Consider the following 19,247-nt stretch of genomic DNA (forward strand, 5'->3'; position numbering starts at 1 on the left):
CTACAGACTAGATCAAATGTCCATGCTGCTGCATTATCCATGTCTAGGGGAGAGATGTGGAGAAAATTGATGAAGGGGGCCTTAGGAATCACTGAAATAGAAAAGTGGATCAAAGTTGTATGTTCAGCACCTGCTGGAAAATTGCATGCTCAGCCTGTTCTCATCATACATCACTTTCAACAATGAAAGTTGTCTGCAGGGCAACCTTTCCTTTTTTTTTTCCATCCTTAACAAGAGAGTTCTTATCCATATGTGTGTTTTTTCTTTTTCTTTTTTTTTTTTTTTTTTTTTTGCATGCTGCATAACCTTCAAAAAATCTAAATATTTCATGCTGAAACATAGTTGGCTTTATCTCCTTTCATAATATGTAGCTTTCTACATATTGCCAGCTATTATTCTGTGATGTAATTCAGACAAGCACCATAAGAATGTCTTCCAGTGATATGGAAAGCAAGTATAATTTTCTTATCCTGAAGGGTAAGAAATCATATCTTATAATTGATTGGGATTTTCTTCTGCCTACTGAATGAGCACTTCAAAACTGTAAATCACTAAAAGCAAATTGTAATGGATACACTTGTGTAACTTGCTGCAATAATTACTAATCCTTCTGCTATCCCATTGAATGAACTATGGCAGGTATCTGGCCCAAATTTTTAGTTATGTCCTTGCCAGGAGGTTTTTCACTGCCATCTAGAGGATGCTGCTCAGAATTCCTGAGAACTCTGTAGCTATGTCAAGATACAGGGACACTGAGATACAGAGTAAAAATATCACAGCTGATGGTATACCTAAAATATTTATTCCATAAATTAATTCTAGGTTTCAAAACTGTTCTGAGAAATTGTTTTTTTTTTGTTATCTCTAGCAGTAATTTCTGAATATTAACCATAGTTTATATTTGCATTAAAGCTTAGAAGGAAGAGATCTGTTGCAAAAAGTTTCTTCATTTTAGGAACACATGTAAACTGTTCCATTTGGGAATAGATGTCTGAACTGGTTGTTGTCAAGACTAATATTAACTTTGTGTGCAGGACTTCAATACAGATACTTACAACACAATTTAACGTAGTAAGTTACATAAGTACATCTTCTACTGGATTTAGAGATACTTTATAAGTTAGAAGCCTAATGAAAATTATGGTTTGTTTTTCAGCTGATCAGTGTGTGAGTCATTGCAGTGCTCGAACCTGTGTACTGGCTCAGGAAGAACAGCTTCTACAGACTGGAGACAAACAGTTGGCCAGACATGTGCTGCTGTGTTTACTTCTTGTTGTTGGCTTGTTTGCTGTAAATACTTTTTATCTCCCTGTTGTTTGAAGTAGAATGTTTTTTAGGAAAGCCGTGTAGACAGTCCTGTAGAAAATCTTCCTTTTTTTTGTGGTTATATATATTTAATAAGGAGGCTTTATTTCAGTGTCTTGTTTTAAGGAATATATGATAAGATTAATTTTTCCATGCCACACAATAAATTAAAGGCAAGTTGAAGCTAATGGTATTAGTAAGCAGGCCTCACTGGAGAACCCTAAAGGTACAAAGGAAAAAAAATGGAATCATATTATTAGGTAATTAATTCTTCACCACTACCCCTCTTTGTATTTTGCTTAAGAGCTAGTCTTTTTTCCTAGATATTAATTAAAACTATAAAACAAATTCTGAAGGAGAATGTACAAAAATTTTTCCATTTGATTTTGCTAGAATTTGGAAAATGTACTTCTTTGAGATGTTTTTAGTAACGAAGATAATGTAAGACATTATTTGAAATGGAAGAGTGCTGTTCTGATTTGGGGATAAGGTAACTGAGTTGGTAATGCCTATTAAATGGGGGGGAAAAAAAGGTTTTGATACAGGAAGTTTGAGAGAGAAATACTCTATTGCAATATATTTTACATCTTCTATGTAAAAGAGGTGTCCCAAATTCCCAAATTTTAGCCTCTATTTTAGTTGTATCTGAATGAATACTTACATACTATGAAGTAATACTAATTCATTAACCTTTACACCCAAAGGGGTTAACTTTGGTGTTTTTTTGTTGTTGTTTTTTCCTTTTATCAGGCATCTAAAATAGCTGAAGTGGTATGTGCTTCAGCTTAACGCAATGTTAACTATGTAGAAAATATTTAGAAAGTACTGGACTCGGCTAAACAGGCCTAAAGATAAATATTGCAAATCTGTCTGGGCTAATATTGTCTGTATTGGCTTGCGTACTTAAGTATGCTTAAACCAAGTTCCTTATGTAAACGTGTGAAGAGGCAGGACCTCTACACTGGTATGTTTTCCATTATTTTCTTTAAAAACATACAAACTCTTTTTTTTTTTTTTATCTATTAAGCCTAACTAAAATGATGTTCTAAGGTGTTTATTCCCTCTTACTTTTTATCTGAATTATTTGTTGAATAAAGGTAGTGAATGTTGTGTAAGAATCTTATTACCATGTGAAGACTTAGAAAGTACTTCTTAATTTATTTATTTTTAACAAGCTTGGTGGTTTTATTGTTTGATCGTTTTTTGTTCTCTTAACAGAATCTTTCCAGTTGTTTATGGTGGCTGTTCAACCAAGAGCCTGGAAGGCTATATGTTGAATTGCAGTTCTTTTGTGCTGTGTTTAATTTTGGTCAGGTAGTTATCAATGTTAATTCTGAAAGTTACTTTGATAGGCATTGCAATTCATTCTATTACAAGCACTGTAAGATGAAGTCCTCAAATAATGCTGAAGCCAGCAGTTCTTTATGTTATTTAACCTTCTTTTTTTCAGACCTTTTCCATTTCCTTTGATAGCTTTCTTATCATAATGAAATTGTTTCATGTGCGTGCACACTTTCAAAGGTACAAATGGCAACACAGTGCCAAATGCCCATGGAGACTGAGGAGGATTTCAGCCTTATTTGTTCCAGAAGGTTTCACCAGCTTCTATAGAATTGCACCAGTAAAACTGAATACATGCAAGATAGCTATATGGATACTTTACCTATAAGGCTTTAAGTCATTATCTCTTCGGTTTCATTAACTAATGCCTGTCCATTAGATGTATAAATGTGCCAGCTGAACATAGTCTATTTCACGTGCAAACTGACACAAGTTAGCATTGTTACCTATGAAGGTGAAAGCAAGGCAATATTAATACACTTACCAGAGTGTTGTTTGATAGATCAGTGAACAGGTGTGCCTCTGAGAAGCAAGTGCAGTATTAAGTAATGATATACTAGCTTTTATACAAAAGCAGTATAGAAAAATGAATTAATGGGAGAGCATTCTAGCATTTAAATTGTCATCAGTTAAATCATTTCTTTGCTGATGTCAAGGAAAGTCAGATTTAAATAACTGGCTATGTAAGGCTACTGACATTTTGTTTATCAGATGGCATGTCACAGCATTAGGTTTACTGAACTGTTTCTTTGTCAGACTGTTATATAGTAATCCATCTTTTTAAGGACCAAATGAAAAATCAAAGCAGAAACAAAATGAATTTTAAATAGCGTCTATGGAAGAGAGATACCTTTCACTTGTGTTTTGGCAATGAGTTTTTAACATTTTCTTTCAGTTATTCAGAAACCAAACATTTTTGCTTAATCTTCTTCCCTTTTTTTTTTTTTTTTTCTTCATTTTTCCTCTAGGGCTTCATTTCCTTTGGTATTTTTGGCTTAGATAAGCATTTAATCATTCTACCATTCAAGCGAAGGTAAGTAGAAAATTTACATTTATGCCCGTAAACTTAATTATTAACACTAATCATTTTAAAGGGGCAGTGAGTGTTTAGTGCCATAGCATTTGATTTCCTATTTGTTTTATTTTTCAAATTTCTTTTCATTCCTGTTGTGGAGAGTTAATTGCAGTTCACCATACGTAAGATTTTACTGCTGCCCTTATGACACTCGCACAGACAAAAATCTCACAGTCTCCCTGTAGACAAAATCCTCGTCTAATGATGGTGAAGCAGGTGTTTGGGTCACTGAGGTGATGGATCTTCAGAAATAATTTCAACTGATAAATAACTTCAATGTGAATATTGAACCAGATTCTATCATCACTGTTTTAAAGTCCTGTTAGCTCATACTGATTCTTTGTGTGAATGGAGACTTTCATTGGTACCTCACTGTAGAGGAGTACAAAGCAATGTTTATTTTACAGCTGTCTGGCTGCAGTGTGAATCCAGCAGCTATAGCTGGCTCCCAACTACTCTCTGTCTGTCCTTCTACCAGCATAAAACCTCCCAGTGTTCAAAAGGCATATGAGCATATGCTCCAAGGGAGCATATATAGCAGGTGGAGGGCCTGGAACACAAGTCCTATGAGGAGCAGCTGAGGGAACTGAGGTTGTTTAGTCTGGAGAAGAGGAGGCTCAGGGGAGACCTTATTGCTCTCTACAACTACCTGAAAGGGAGTTGTGGCAAGCTGGAGATCGGTCTCTTCTCACAGGTAACTAGCAATAGGACTAGAGGGAACGGCCTCCAGTTGTGCCAGGAGGGGGGTTTAGGTTGGAAATTAGAAGACCTTTCATCTTTGCAGTTTCCTTAAAAGTGCCTTCGTTTGATGTTTGTTTTTTCGGTCCTTCCCCCCCCTCCCACTCCCCCCTGCAGACTTGAATTTCTCTTGGGAGGCAGAGAAGCAGCAGAGCATACAGATCCCACTCTACCCGAGGAAATCAGGATGACCTGTCAACAGTTTGTTCGTTATCATAGAGATCACTGTGTCAAAACCATTGTCAAAGGCAGAAGGTAAGGTTTTCAACCTGCACATATAGCTGTTATGAAAGGTCATATCTCACCTTCTGGAAATAATGAAATGCAGTATAGCCGTTCTGTGGGTGATGTCTGTTTTGGAATATTTATGGAAACCTTGAGGTGAGGATTAAGATCTTAGCAGTAACGTTTAGAAAAACATTTCCAGTCTAAAGCTGAAAAATAGAGGTACAAATTACCATATTATCCCATTTAGGTTTTATAGTATCATAAGTTTTGTAACATAGCATGAAGACTTGGCCCTGGTTCTTCCATTTACTAGGAGCTTAGGAGACAAAATCTTTCTGACGATTCCTGTAATAGCGTGTATGTCCATGAATTTTCGTCAAACTTGAGATGCTTCATTTGTTTTGTTTTGTGATTAAGAAGGTGTTGGTATTTATGTTAGAGAGAGTTTACTAATAGATATATTGCAGGAGGCAAAACCATTGTAATAAAGGCCACTCACTATGTGAGATTATAACGTTTTTAGAACACCTGTATCTTTTGAATTCATACAGTTTGTTTTGTTCATGTGTCTCATGAGGCCTGAACTTCAATTTGTGAGATTGCCAAAGCTTGCAGACACAAATTATAATACCTGAATTGAAGACTATGTATTCAGGTATGTGCAGGTAGATGAGAAGTGCCAACAGAAAAAGCAGGAACAAGAGAGAGATTCTGTCTGCCTTTGTATATTTACTGTATAAAATAGAAATAGGAAGAATTGTTTGAACAAGACACTTTCGCTTTTCTTGGTATGAGAACTTTCTAGTAGGACTAGTTTTGGAGGGGAAGTTCTTTAAATGGTTAGATAAACTCAGACCACATTCCAGAACTATTTTTTGACAGCATTGGCTACTTTGGATCATTATTTCATTCAGTCTCCCCAGAAATCAGTAATGTTCCATAAGAAATAAATTCAGGGAACCTTGCTGATTTAGGAAAAAATGAACTATGGCAGTTCAAAGACTTGTCAAACAAAAAAGCATCAGAAAATGTTTTAGAATAGGACAGGTATTATAGCTGTTTCCTGTGTTTCTGCTGTTATTGTTTCTTGGGCTTTAGGCTGTTCATTTGGTTGTTTTCAGTGCTTTGTTTGTTTGTTTAATTATATATCATCTGAGAATACATCAAAATCTGACATTCATTGCTTTGTTATTATAATATTATGTTTGTGCAGAACTAGCTTCATGTCTTATTTCTCTTTGTGGTTTAAAACAAAGTATTTATCATACTCATCTAACTTGATTCTATCCTCTTCAATTTAAATATGCTGTAACTGAGACCTTGCGATCATGGACTTTTATTTTTGTTTTTATTTCTCTGCTAAGATATTAACACATGCTCTATGTTTCTGCTGCTTTTATCTTAGGAAAACAAACAAACACACAAACATTTTTTCTCTATTTTTTTATCTTGTATATTTATTAATCATCTTCAAAAACCCTGTGCTTGGCTTCCATAGAGCAGATTTTAGATAAGCAGAAACATTCATTGCTGCAGGTAAATTTCTGAATGGTATTTTTACTGCAGCTAGCTAGATGTTAATGGAATTGCTTCATAAATACATAACAGAAAGTTAGTTTAGTCCTCTTGTAAATGTTTCATTTATTCTTAGTACTGCCTGTTGTAATAAATATTTAACCAGATATGCAAGTTAAATGGTTTTTGTTTACAATATATGTAAGTAGTTAATGTCTGCTTAAAGCTGTAGAGAAATTTTAAAATGGCATTAAATTGCAGATTGAGGTCCTGCTGCTGCAGGCACTCAGCACTCAAATCATATTTTGTTGCAGAAATGGTCATGCTAATGAGTACATGGGAAGTAAGTATCCAATAAATAAACTCACATTGTGTGTGTTTGTAGGAAAGCTGCTGCTTATGTTCATTGAAGTTTATTTGCACAGACCTAAAATAACAGTACGTAAATCTTACTTCTCATTGAATTGTCTGTAGGAAAAGGTAGTGAACGTTGGCATGTCCCTAAAATGCAAAACTTGCAAATTCTCTGCTAACATGCTCTTAACTATCATGATGTCTTTCCTTGTTTCCTGCTATTTTTCCTTGCCTTTTCCATCGTGCAGTGGTGATACCAGATTTACAGAACATGTGGGTGAATCATTCCTTTGACATACAGGTGTGGTGCAAAGATCTCCACTGGCATCTTCTTTGGCTGTGACCTGGTGAACTGGCTCATCCAAGTTGGCCTTGCCTCTGACCGTGGTGAAGCTGTGATGTATGGAGACAGACTGATGAAAGGAGGCGTCATCCAGCACATTACGAATGAATTTGAATTTCGGGATGAATATTTGTATTACCGCTTTATTCCTAAGAGATCAACTACAGTCGAGAGCCAGTGACCTGAGCATGTAGACAGAGGGCGGGCAGGTGGGGTACACGTGACCATCTCCTCTGCATTTGCCACCGCACCTGGAAGTGTCCCTTTCTCAGGGCTCCTAGGGAGTTGTGTCACGCTCTCTTGTAGAGTTACGAAATGTGGTTCTACCTGTGTCTATTCTGAAGAAAATAGTAGCAAGTGATATTCTCAGTGAGTGTTCAAACCAGAATGCAGCTAGAACAGAACAAGGTACTCCGGATTTAGAGCATTTTCTCTATTTTCAGCAAAACAAACAGTGAAATTATGTGTGTCACTGATGTTTTTATACCTGCACTGTAACAGCAGCTTTAGTGACTGGTGCCACAACTGGGGGAAAAACAAACATATTCCTCTCATTGTGTTTTTTATGTTGCCATTTGTTTTCAGTATTTCAGTGTGATTTAAGGTCAGGCTTCCCACTGGCTTCACAGAAATAGGATTTTTTCTCTGTTATACCCCAGTTTTTACTATTGTGCACTCTTGTCTAACACCAGAATTTTTTTTCTGGCTGTTTTTTACCTTGGATGAAGCACTTTGTTTCTCCCTTAAAGATAAAGTCCTCCACTCATGATAGCAGGATTATTGTGAAGATGATTACGGTGTAAGAGGATTAACGCTGAGGAAATAAGAGTGGGGGGAAAAAAGGTTTTGTACAAAAATACCATGAAAACTTTATATATAAAAAGAAATAATAACCACCACTTTCCATACTAGGAAGCAATATAATGGATTTTATATATATAAACAATTGGTTTTGAAGTTCTGCCTTTTGGCAGTACTAACAGCTTTGTCAAGATTTGCGTTTTACCTTCTGAAATAAGCCTTTCCATTTTAATTCAGAAGTGCAAGCCTCAAAGAAAGAAGTTAGGGAAGCCCTGGATACCTGTGCAAGTTATAACCAAAAATTGTATCAAAATATAAAAACTTCTAAATGACATGCAATGACTTCTATTTCATAAACAGATGTAACAACTTCAAAGCTGGGCTTTAGAAAAACTAAATACTTTAAAATGTTGTTATTGGGTATGTAACGAAGTTTCCTAGCAAGTCTCAGTATCCCTCTGTGACATTAAGTAGTTACTTCAGTGTCATTCAGCGTTCTGTGCACTGAAAGCACCATCTGAGAATCTCTACATCTGCCAGCATACTTTTGAAAAGGTTAAAAACAAACCATAGTATCTGGCAGCCACTACACTGCCCTTCTAAATTGTAAGAATGGTATTTGTTTGTCTTTGTAAAATATTACCTAACGAAGGGAAAGAACACAGGTATTTGGGGGGAAAAAATTGCTTACCTGGAACAGTCAAGCATTTGAACAACTCTTCTCACCTTCTTTTATTTTTAAAAAAAAATATATATTTTTTTTTAATACATAGATTTTATTACAACTACTTATGCGTTTACTTTGTATTAAGAATTAAAACTGATTTTAGTAGCATAAACTGCTGTTCAGGAAACAGTCATTTTATGGTAGCTATAACTCCATGCAAGACTTATATTGGAAAAATAATTCTTTTTACTGTCAGTCTTATTGCACATCTGCGGTCTGCACTGAAACATAACTATGTATGTATACTACACAAGCTGACATTTTAATGTTTTCCAACAACAGAATTGGTATTTGTATCAGGCTGCGGCCACAAAGAAAATGATAGCTTATTTCCATTACAGTTGCTGAAGACAGCTACATAAGGTATTTTGGAATAATTAAATATACGTGGCTTAAGAGTAGAAGCTATGAGTATATCTGGCTTCTAAATACTGTAACTTATCAATAAATCTATTATTTGATTTCAGAGTTCTGAGTTTTGGTGTGATACAAGAAGTGGGAGGGTTACATGTGTGTGTCAAGTTTTATAAGAAATATGTCTGAGAAGTTTGTTAAAGTGGCTCGTGGATTTCAAATTTTGCTGTATCTTAAATCCATTCTTGATCCTTTATAAGTATGTAGATTTGTTAATGGATGCCCACCAGTTTTCTTCTAACAGCCTGCCTGCTACTTATACCAGCAAGGAGCTAATTCAGATCTTTAGGATTTTTTTTGTATTATCCTCTCCTTACCAAATACGTACTTTTGAAGATCCTTCAATTTTTGAAAAAGTTGCTCTTAGTTCAGTTTTATGCTCCAAAAGAGAGTCATTGTTCTCTCACTCATCTCTGTCATTTTCATCATTTAAGTCCTTGCCCTGGCCTCCCTTATTATAATGGCTCTGACATTCCCTGCATTTGATCACAACATACCTGTCTTAAGTAAGAAACGGTTCAAAAGAAGAGAAGAGACTTTGAATAACATTAGAAAGTTACCTAACTCGTATTTGACAAGTATTTGCTTCCACCAAGGAGTACCAGTAAGCTGTAAAAAATAGTTGATAATCCAGTGTATGTCAATACTTTATTTATTGTTGTGTGAATTTTTGGTGGTTAGAAGTAGCTTTGCTTTGAAGATGTGGCCAGTGGTGCAATAAGTTCTTTTATTTTGAAGGTTGATTAGTTTGGGATAAATACTGCTTAATCTGAAAGCTCTAATTCTGTGAAAACATTCACTGAACAAGAGAGTAAGTCCGGGGGGATCTCCAGTGAAAGACAGCATTAATTTTTTTAGCATTCATTTCAAAATACTTACGATAATGGATGGGGTAGATATTAAACACTTAGAATTTTTTTGGTAGCAGTTTTCTTTTTTTTCTTAAATAATGATCCTTCATAAAGCTAGATGAAATACATGCAAAGATTGCCCTCTAGAGGACATTCTGATTGTTGATACTTTTTTTTTAAATTTATGGGTGCAGGATGGAGGGTCATTTATTCCTTCTGGTTTCATCCTTGTTTTGCGTTTTGCACTGCATGCATTCTAGGAGGATGAAATCCCAGGAAGAAAGGTACCAAAATATACCGTAGTCTGTCAGCCATGGCTTGATCTATCTGAAAACACATTGTTTTTACTGAGTGTCCTGTAGACAAATAAAGGAAGGACAACACCAAAACCAGAGGAATAGCTGGACTGTGTCTACCTATATTAGAACTTGACCACTATGCTTAACCTGATAGACTGGTTAATTGACACCCTGTAATTAGATGGCCAAAAAGTTCGCTTAAAAGCCTGTACCACAACTTTCACTACTTCCATTCTTCTATAACTTTACTCTAGTTGCAGTATCACATAAAATTCTCTGTCTCACTCTGCTACACTGCCTGTAAACTTGAATTGTACCTTGATTTCCAGCACTGTTATACCTGGCATTTATTGCTTCTCTGAATTTATCAAGGAGTTAGCATGGAAGAGCTGATGATACAAAACAGCACACGATGATGCAAAGAACTGTCAGATACAGACATCCAAAGAAAACAGGTAAATACAGCAAACTTTTATTAAATATACCATCCAGTTCATGAACATCCTTTTATTATTCTAATAAATTTTGTTGGCAACACAAGCACAAAAGGTTCACAATCAACTTGTGCTTACTTTCATAGATCTTACTTGCTGCTGCCACTTGGTACATATATGATCCCTAGAACTAGGAAGTTCAAGAACTTTTGCCGACCCTTTAGATTTTTGGTGTGGATCTAAATACTTTCATTGTTAGATCAAGTACAAATTTTATCAAACTCTTCATCTTACACGTTTAGCAGCATTCAACAAACTTCATTTTAAGTGTATTTCTTTTATTTGCCTAATTGTTTTTTTCCAGTGGGAATACAGAATGGCTTGCAAAATGAGAAAACTGTATGTGTAGCCCCATCTTTTGCATCTGAGAAGAGATGACTCTAGCATCTTGACAAAATATAAAGCATTCATCAAATAATGGTCTTTCTGTGGTCTGGGAGGTTGTTGTATATTGTCACGTATTACCACTGCAGCCTCAATGCTCCACTTCATGTTACATGTTCTCACCTGAAGGTTTGCAGAACTGTTTTTTTGTTTGTTTGTTTGTTTTGTTTGTTTGTTCCTTGTCAAGTCAGAACCTTACTTCTCTGTTTGCTCTGCTTGCCCCTTGCCATGGATAATAAAGTACTGACAGCTTGATCACTACTTTTAAGCAAGACTGGCATGGAATTGCTCCTGGCAGGGCAAAAAGCTTATTTAAATCAACTCCTTAAGTCTACCAATTTTGGTAAAACAAGGTATGGTTAAAATGGCTTATATGAAGTAGAAAAACTTTGAAGAGTTTTTTTTTTTTTTTTTTTAAGTGCTCTACTGAGTGCAAGTATATACTCATGGACCCTGACTTCTTCCATTTTAGTTGCCTGATTTAAACAAAAAAAAAAAATCAAGAAACATTTAAAAACTCCCTCACAGTGTTATAAAGTGTACTGAAGAATTAATTTACAATGATCATGTTGTATTCAAATAAATAATTGTGTGGTAACTTGCTAGACACTAACATTGTTGAATCCTGTATAATCAGATTTCACAACAAATTATGGTAAAGCTGTAATTGATTTGGGTTTAGCCTAAGACCTTAAGCTCTTAGCCTTATTTCACATTAAAGGAGTAGAAAATTCATATATGAAACATACCTTAGAAAGCCTTTATCAAACATCTGAATATCAATCTCACTTGACTTGTATATCACGTTCATTTTAATTTAGTAAAAAGCAATATTTTTCTACATTTTAGAAAAGCCTCTAGCCTGGCTGTTTTAATTCAAGCAGTAGGAAATTCTGCTACAACAATTATCTTAACTATAAAAGCTACATGTGTGTAGCTACTTTGGTGTTCTTCATCCACAGATTGGGTTGTTCAGCAACTTAAGTCAAACTACTTGAATTCTAATTGCATCTCAGGTTGTTGGTGAAGCAATCTCTGCTGTCAGTTTTTTCCCACTTAGAGAGGTACTGCCAGCTCTGAAGACACTTTTCAGCCTTGCTTCCTACAACTAAAAGCTATTTGGCCTAAACAGAGATCTGCAGCTTTAAAACTGTCCATACTAAGTAACTGGTATATTGAAAATAAGAGGTAATCTATATAGCCACTCCATTAGAAGAGTTAACCATAACAACAAATTATAATCCATTCATTCAAATAGTAGTTTTAACTACTATATATTTTGAGTTCTTCTTCTACACACTGTGAAAAAAGGTTGAGCACTTGGTTAGTGTCAAGACATCCGTTTTGCAGGATTGATTCCATTTCACTTATCTTACTTTTCTCCAGCATCTGTATCTTTTGCAGCATCTCTTTTCCTTTGTCCTGCAAAAAGAAATGTCTGTATTTCACCACAAGCCATACAACATATGTAGTGTTCACCCTAACAAAATGCTGTTGTACTGTCCTTATCTAACTCTAATTGTTTCTAGGGTACAAGTTGGTGTTTGTAGAAGTTAGCATCATGGTAGATTTTCTTAGATCAGTGCTTCTTTTCTCATTATCTAGCACTCACTCTGTCTCCCTACATACTTTGATGGAATGCAAAAAAAAAAAAAAAAAAAAGTGGGGGGGGAGGGCAGGAGAGCTGTTCCAGGTGTTTATGTTTAGAACATGTTAGCTGTGTAAACAGGAGACACTACTGTTACAGGTAAGTACCTCCCTGTTTTACCTTTGGGCCCAGCTATCTTTGTGATCTCTCCTTTCCTGGTGTCACACAGAAGTTCCTCAATGTGAACTGCTTAACGCTGTGTTGTTTTGGCTGCTTCACAGTAACTTACGTATTTCAGATTTCTATACTGCTACCTCCATACTGCCATTTAGGTCAGCAAAATTGGGGTCTACAAACTGTAACTATTGTCATAGAGCTACATACAAGTCAGGTGCTTTAAACATGTTTCCAAATTCTATCTGGTTTTAGTATTTGGTACTATCTGGTGCTGTCAGGATCTTGAGAAGATGTACTAGTGAATGTAGTGTCAAGGTCATTAGCGAGATGCTAATTTGGGAAAGAGAGGAAGAAACTAGCACTGGGGCAAGAAGAGAGAATAAGGGGGGGGTAAAAAGCAGCAGAAGATTGTGTCAATACATGACTAGAAGAACTGGCTTTACAACAGGAGCTGAAGTTGGTGTGGGTAAGGACAAATCAACTATTCAAATAAAAAAAGCTATTTCCATTGTTTATCGTGGTGGGGGGAAGAATGTCTCATTACCCTCTAACCCCAGAACTGACATACCGTAGTATCTAATACACTCACTAGGATTAGTTGGAATTTGGTGCCAAGATGTCATTATATTAAGTCAACCTGGGGCACTTACAGAAACCGAGTAAAATGCAAAATTCAGGTTTTGCTCCTAAGCTTGTCTGGTATATGGTGTACCTGAGGGGGTCTACCCTCTACCCCCAACACAGAATGGAAAAGGGCAGGATCTCCTTACTGACCCATATTTGCCTGCAGCTGCTCAACCACTCCTTGTTAGCTAACTAGTTTGTGCATTTGTGGCCTGCTTCTTTCTGTGCAATATAAGCGTTACAAATAGCTGTACACCCAGGCCTAACCCCAGACAACTAAGTGCTAGTTTCAGTTTTTTGTGTTAGAAGCATATGCCTGCCAGATGCCAAGATGATTGGCTTCTGGTGCACTACAATGTTCTTTACTATCCATCAAAGGGCATTAAGTGGTATCGCATTAACAAAATGTGAGCAAGGAGCTTATACAAACCACGTGCTTGCATTGAAATCTAATTTAATCAACATACCTTCATGGCTTCCATAGCTACAGCAGCACTTTCATGTTTTTTATAGAGCTCATGTCTTCGATCTGGCTTACTCTGAAAACGTGGTTGCTTCTTAACTGGATCATCATGACCAAATGTAGGGGAGGTGGTTTTCAATAACTGAGTAACATCGGGCACAAAAATGAAAGGCTTGAATACAGACCTAGAAAGAGAAAATAAAACAGAGATCCTTCACTGATACAATTTTGATAAAATTAAGTCAGCAGATTGCTGTATTTTTCCCCATACTTCTACTTGCTTCTCTCAAGGAAGAATTTTTTAAAAAACAAACAAACAAAAAAAAACACTTCTAAAAAAAAAATCCTTTAAAAAAAATCCTAATGCGTTTTTAAGTCAGTGTCATAGCAGTGTTCCAGTAAGTAAGTAAGTTGGTAGATGACACCAAAATGTTCATGAGCATTACTTTTGCCCTACTTTTTGATTTCTTTCAAAAACAAACCAAATCAAAAAGGAATGTAGTTAGATAAACTGCAATACTTTTCATTTAGATACTTGTACTTGCAGCTTTTTATCATAATGGCTTGTTACTACATCACCTTGCAGGGTCTGGAGTTCCTGTAAAGAAGTGAATACAAGGCAGATTAGGCTCCTGAGGCAGTACAGACACCATACTTCCAGTTGTCATAAAACCGCCTTCCATATTAATGCCACTCTCTTTGTCACGAAGAATTTCCATCATCGTTTCAGAAGTGATAGAACCTATTTCAGATACAAAATAATTATTTACACAAAACTCTATTTATACTATCAACTAAATGGCATGTTTTCTACAACTGGCTGCTTTTACCTTCAGTAGGCAATGCTAATTTTAATTTGTATTGGCAAATAAAAAAAAATCCCAACAGTATGCTTTAATATGTAATATACTTTAAAATACTACTGTTTTCCCACAAGAATTTATTTCAGAGGGTAGGTGATAATGAGCTATAACATTTATGATCAGGGAGAGGAGGGTGATGTTTCCCAGAAGGGTAAGATACACATGGCTAGCAAATGGTCATTCACACAGTAACTTTTCAAATGAAAATTAGTAGCTTGGATTAAGGGCTGAACTTTCTAAGTATTATGTGGGAGTTGACAAGACAAATAATCATATTAGTTATTGGTATTTGTACACAGTTGATACCACCAAGCTGCTTTGAAAATATAAAAAATGATAACTGTGCATGGATTTTGCATGTTATTTTGAAAATGAAACACCAAGCCTGTGGTTATTTTTTTTTTGGTTTGGTTTTAACATCTGACCTTTCAAAGCCCTTAGGCTACATATTGACAGTTGAAACGATGCACTGGAGTAACTTAAACCCAGAGTCAACAGAAACTAAAATAGTACATCCATTTGCAAAGAAGACTTAATCAATTACCTATGTGAGGTATAGTGTCTTTATGACAGTAACTCTTTCTTCTCAGTGAGGTGAAACAGAACCCCTTCCACTCTGCATCTGGCCTTCAAATGCTGTTGCTGTTTGTGTACTGTACACCAGAGCTTAAAGGCTGGTGTAGTATAGTATCACTACACAATCCAGTATTCTAACAGGCAGTACTTGCAGTAGTTTTCTTTTCAGATTTGGTGTACCAGTTGAACATATATGTAGAGCGGAAAAAGACTAGGTAATTCACTATTTTTTCCTTCTGCTTGAAGGTACTGTTAAATTTTTTTTGTTGTTGCCTCGGTGAAGTTCTAGCTGCGTATTTTTTTTTTAACTGCCTAGCCGTCTGTTCTTACAATATACTACTGCTAAGTCAGATGTTCCTTTTTTTTAATACACAGTCTGAATTGCCTGTAGACAGGCATGCTAGGAAATGCACCATTTCAGCAAACAAACACACGTAACTATTCCCACAGTTGCCTGGGCCAGTCAGAATTCAAAAAATCAGCACGCTAGATAAACTGAAGAAATTAAGCAGCAGCAGTCAGTTTGTGAGCTGCAAGTTGGCAACTTGTCCAGCAGAAAGGATGGTATTACATATTTTCTACTAGTGTTTTTTTTTTTTTACATTACTTTATATTCCTGAAATACATTCCTTATATTTTGAAATATAACTGTTTATCTAAAAATGGTGTTCCTGTGGTAGACAGCCTGGAAAAAAACTTTAATGCCACTAAGTGAAAAAGCTGGGAAGGGTAGATTAAGAAACTAGCGATTTTACTGCTGCTCTAAACTAAATAGCTTTTAGTTAAGGCACCTATTTTAAAATAAATCTCAACAAGACTGACACCATATGAGGTTGATAACCTGAACACCTAGTGTGATTGTTAAAATGGTTCAGGTAAATTCCTGAAAATGGGGATTTAGAATGAAAACCCTGATAGAATCTCAGCGTTATCATCATACAGGTAAATACAGGTATTATGAAAATGCTTTCAGTATTCAGAACCTGCAATTCCCAAAATGAATGCAGGATTTACATGATCACTATAGCAGGACAGTAAAAGGTAATTCATTCTGATACATGAACTAAATGCTAAACTTGGCCTGGCAGAGCTTAGCCAAATTAAAAAACAAAACAAAACAAAAATGGGTGAAATGTTATTTTGGTTCAGATTAATTATTTCAAATGAACAAGTGAATACGGATGCATCAAAAAGCTTCCAGATGGATGTATTTGGAAGTAATAGCTTCTCTCTATACAGGTCTGAAAAATAAGTTAGCAATTAGGAGAACCTGCTTACTATACAGAAAATTCTTTTATTCTGCTCTCAGTGTTTCATTAGAGTGCATAAGGTTGCTGTAGCAGTTATTGGTGAAACCACAAAGATTTTAAAAACAATCTAAAAAATAAATGCAAGATGTGTGTGAAAACACTGTGCCGACATCTTAGGACTGTATGAATAGGACCAGATTAAAGTTGTTCACAGGGCTGTTTGTGGCTGCCACCCAATAGGAGTCTCTACCTGTAATTACGGGTATAATAATAATACATAGCCTATCAAAATGTTTCAGAGCAGGGCTTATGGACTGCTTAGCTGTATGGTCATAATGTGACCTCTCAGCATTGTCACTGTAGTTGTGTCTGATAATGGACCCTTGGCTTAATTTTTCCTCATCACCAAATTGGCAAAATGGATAGAAGACTCCAAAGTTCAGAGTTTCTCCTTTAAGGAAAAAGTTGTTCTAAGAAATTCTGGTTCACCAAATCATCTGCATCAGATGTTTAATCATTTATGATTTAAATTAATGTAGCTCACTAAACACTTTGCATCTCTTTAAAAAAAAAAAATCAAAAATGATACCTTTGTGTTTGTTCAGAAGTTTGTAGCCTTCACAATAGCGGCCCCTGGATGTAGTCATTCTGGCAGTATTTACGTAAGAATATGTGGCAGCAAAATCAAATTCCTTTTCCCCATCCCACCAGCCCTTGCTTTTGGCATATTTCTGCAGCTCTGGATGTTGTCTGTCAATCTTAGTCGTGATAGAGAGCTGGTTGGAAATATTCCGTACACCTCCTGCTGGGAAGGTGAAGAAAGAGTTATTTTAATTCTTCAAATGCTTTTTCCAAGCACTTTGTTTACATTTAGCTTAACAGCTTACTGAATCAAATGATGCATTGAAGAGTTTCCTACGAGATCTGTGCAATAATGTAGTTTATTTTTTGCACTCTCTCCCTGGCTGCATGCATCTTGATTGAAATTCCGCTGCTACCTCAGTTCTGAGTCATTTACTTCTACCACCACCATCATATTTCAGGTTCTGTCCTGATTATTCCTGTCTTTGCATTCTACCTCTTACACCTCCAAAGACATAGCTTGTCCCTTTAAGTCCACTGGAAGAATTGACTGCTTCAGGACCCAGTGCACTGAATCTGTCAGTATCACCCTGTCACCAAATGAAATTGTAAAATGAAATTGTAATTGATTACCATCATCTTTAAGACCATACATCTCATCCTGACCTTGTTGTCCTCTGTTTTCCAACTGCAGAAGTGGTCATCTCTGAACAGGGTGTGTCTCGGCTTCTCTGTCAACCTGCTACCCTAAGATGTAACTCTTGTTGCTCACAGGCACATGTATGTATCTGGAGGTTAGTTTCATGCCTTAAAGAAATGGTAACTGAAAACTGGAGATTTGCCAATTGTCACTGCATTCAAAATACTTGAAACAAAGAGCGTCATCTATACCTTCTACTTTTTCTGCTGCCCAGTATTTTCCTGATGTCTCCAGCACCCAGGCTTCCTTTCTGTCAGCTATCAGAAAACTGTTATGGTACGTAAAAGCCATGTGGCTCTCCATACAGTTTCCTCCCTGTCCATATTTTTCTAGCAAATCAACTATGACAGTAAGAGCCTTTTCAGCTGTGTCCGCTCTCTCGAGTCCAAGCCTAAAACAAAAGGAAGACGTTATCTTTGGAACCATAAACTTTAAACATTATCTATTCAGCATGGATATTCAAATTGAATTGGAATTCAATTAACAATCAAAAGGAAATGCAGAAAGGTAGGCAGAGGGCTCTTAGGAAGTGCCTCTGAATCTGAAGTGGGTATTGGTCTGGGGGGAAACAGTACAAAGAAGAGCTGACTGCCTGCTGCAGGTTAATGAGAGTTACAGTGGCACCCAGTGACACAGACAAAAGAAATTATCATTGTTTACATGGAGATGTATGGCTAAGAGTGAAACTTAGTAGTATGTGTGTGAAAGATGGGGGAAACAGGAAATGAGAACAGACCCTAGGACAGCCCCTGTACATTTAACCAGCCCAAACACTAATTCCTGCGGTTCAGCTGTGCTTTTAAGAGTCTTGGCTCAGTTTAGCATATGCTTTGCAGAGAAGAAAGAAGTGTGATAGTTTCCTTGACAGATTCTGTTCTGGTGTGCGACACCTCTCAAGGCCTCCCAGCTCCAGGCAGAGCCCCCTGCTGTGCCAAGACATGCTTATCTGAACCAGGGCTGGAACAGCAGAATAGACGGATGTGTGTCCTGAAAGTGCAGGCAGGTATTACAGAACTAAGCAGGCGTGCTCTAAAGCTAAATTCCAGGCGGGGTACCATTGACCAGCCCAGCCCGCGCAGACCTCACGAGATCCATGCCCAGGAGAGCTTCATCATCGCAGACTTCGTCTCGGCCCCACACGGCCTCGTTGCCGATGCACACCCCGTGCTCGTTAGCGCCCATTTCTGCTCCCCACAGCCACGAGGGCCGGCTCAGGACGACGGCGTAGGTGTGCGGAACCTGCTCGATCTCGATGTAGGTGCACTGCAACGAGCCGGAGCGCGGGACGAGTCACGGTGCGGGCAGCCCGAGGGAGCCGCTCGGGCCGCGGGTGCGCAGCGGGGGAGGGAGGCAGGGAGGCCGCTCACCTGCAGCGCGGCGCCGGGCGGGTGCTGTGCGGCGGGGCAGTGCAGCACCTCCTGCACCTCGTCCCGCGGCCGGTCCGAGTTCTTGCCGAACACCACCCGGCCCCCGGCCGCGGCGGGCGGCAGCGCCACGAACGTGTCGCAGGAGCGGGGAGGCGGCCGGGCGGCCATGGCGCTGCCTCTGCGGCCGG

General features: G+C 37.4%; 2 protein-coding genes across 5 annotated transcripts in view; one reads left to right on the top strand and one right to left on the bottom strand.

Moving 5' to 3' along the window:
* Nucleotides 1-8,895, top strand: part of GPR155 (G protein-coupled receptor 155) — a 30,377-nt gene extending 21,482 nt beyond the window's left edge. For 2 of the 4 annotated variants that reach the window (XM_032189817.1, XM_032189813.1), the window contains exons 12-16: nucleotides 1,157-1,290; nucleotides 2,524-2,619; nucleotides 3,615-3,679; nucleotides 4,577-4,714; nucleotides 6,858-8,895. In XM_032189817.1, coding sequence (XP_032045708.1) covers nucleotides 1,157-1,290; nucleotides 2,524-2,619; nucleotides 3,615-3,679; nucleotides 4,577-4,714; nucleotides 6,858-7,080 — 656 coding nt within the window. In that variant the 3' untranslated portion in view covers nucleotides 7,081-8,895. Of the gene's footprint in view, nucleotides 1-1,156; nucleotides 1,291-2,523; nucleotides 2,620-3,614; nucleotides 3,680-4,576; nucleotides 4,715-6,804 lie in introns of all 4 variants that reach the window. The other 2 variants (XM_032189816.1, XM_032189815.1) reach the window with 2 other exon arrangements.
* Nucleotides 8,896-10,432: 1,537 nt separating this feature from the next.
* SCRN3 (secernin 3) lies at nucleotides 10,433-19,227 on the bottom strand. The gene is made up of 7 exons (XM_032190338.1): nucleotides 19,060-19,227; nucleotides 18,774-18,955; nucleotides 17,884-18,083; nucleotides 17,000-17,212; nucleotides 14,301-14,463; nucleotides 13,726-13,906; nucleotides 10,433-12,291 (listed from the first exon to the last, which is right to left on the bottom strand). Exons 1-7 carry the CDS (start codon nucleotides 19,225-19,227, stop codon nucleotides 12,133-12,135), a joined length of 1,266 nt encoding a protein of 421 aa, XP_032046229.1. The 3' UTR covers nucleotides 10,433-12,132.
* Nucleotides 19,228-19,247: the final 20 nt, after the last annotated feature.

This window comes from Aythya fuligula, chromosome 6 (assembly GCF_009819795.1).
Source record: "Aythya fuligula isolate bAytFul2 chromosome 6, bAytFul2.pri, whole genome shotgun sequence".
Taxonomy (NCBI): domain Eukaryota; kingdom Metazoa; phylum Chordata; class Aves; order Anseriformes; family Anatidae; genus Aythya; species Aythya fuligula.

What these genes read in the sequence shown, in the direction of transcription:
- SCRN3 (XM_032190338.1), bottom strand. Translation starts at nt 19,227, where the DNA reads ATGGCCGCCCGGCCGCCTCCCCGCTCCTGCGACACGTTCGTGGCGCTG. An exon ending in CTGGGCATGGATCTCGTGAG is followed by an intron (nt 18,084 to 18,773) that starts GTCTGCGCGGGC and finishes CTTTTGTTTTAG; the next exon opens with GCTTGGACTCGAGAGAGCGG. An exon ending in GGCAGCAGAAAAAGTAGAAG is followed by an intron (nt 17,213 to 17,883) that starts GTATAGATGACG and finishes CCTTCCCAGCAG; the next exon opens with GAGGTGTACGGAATATTTCC.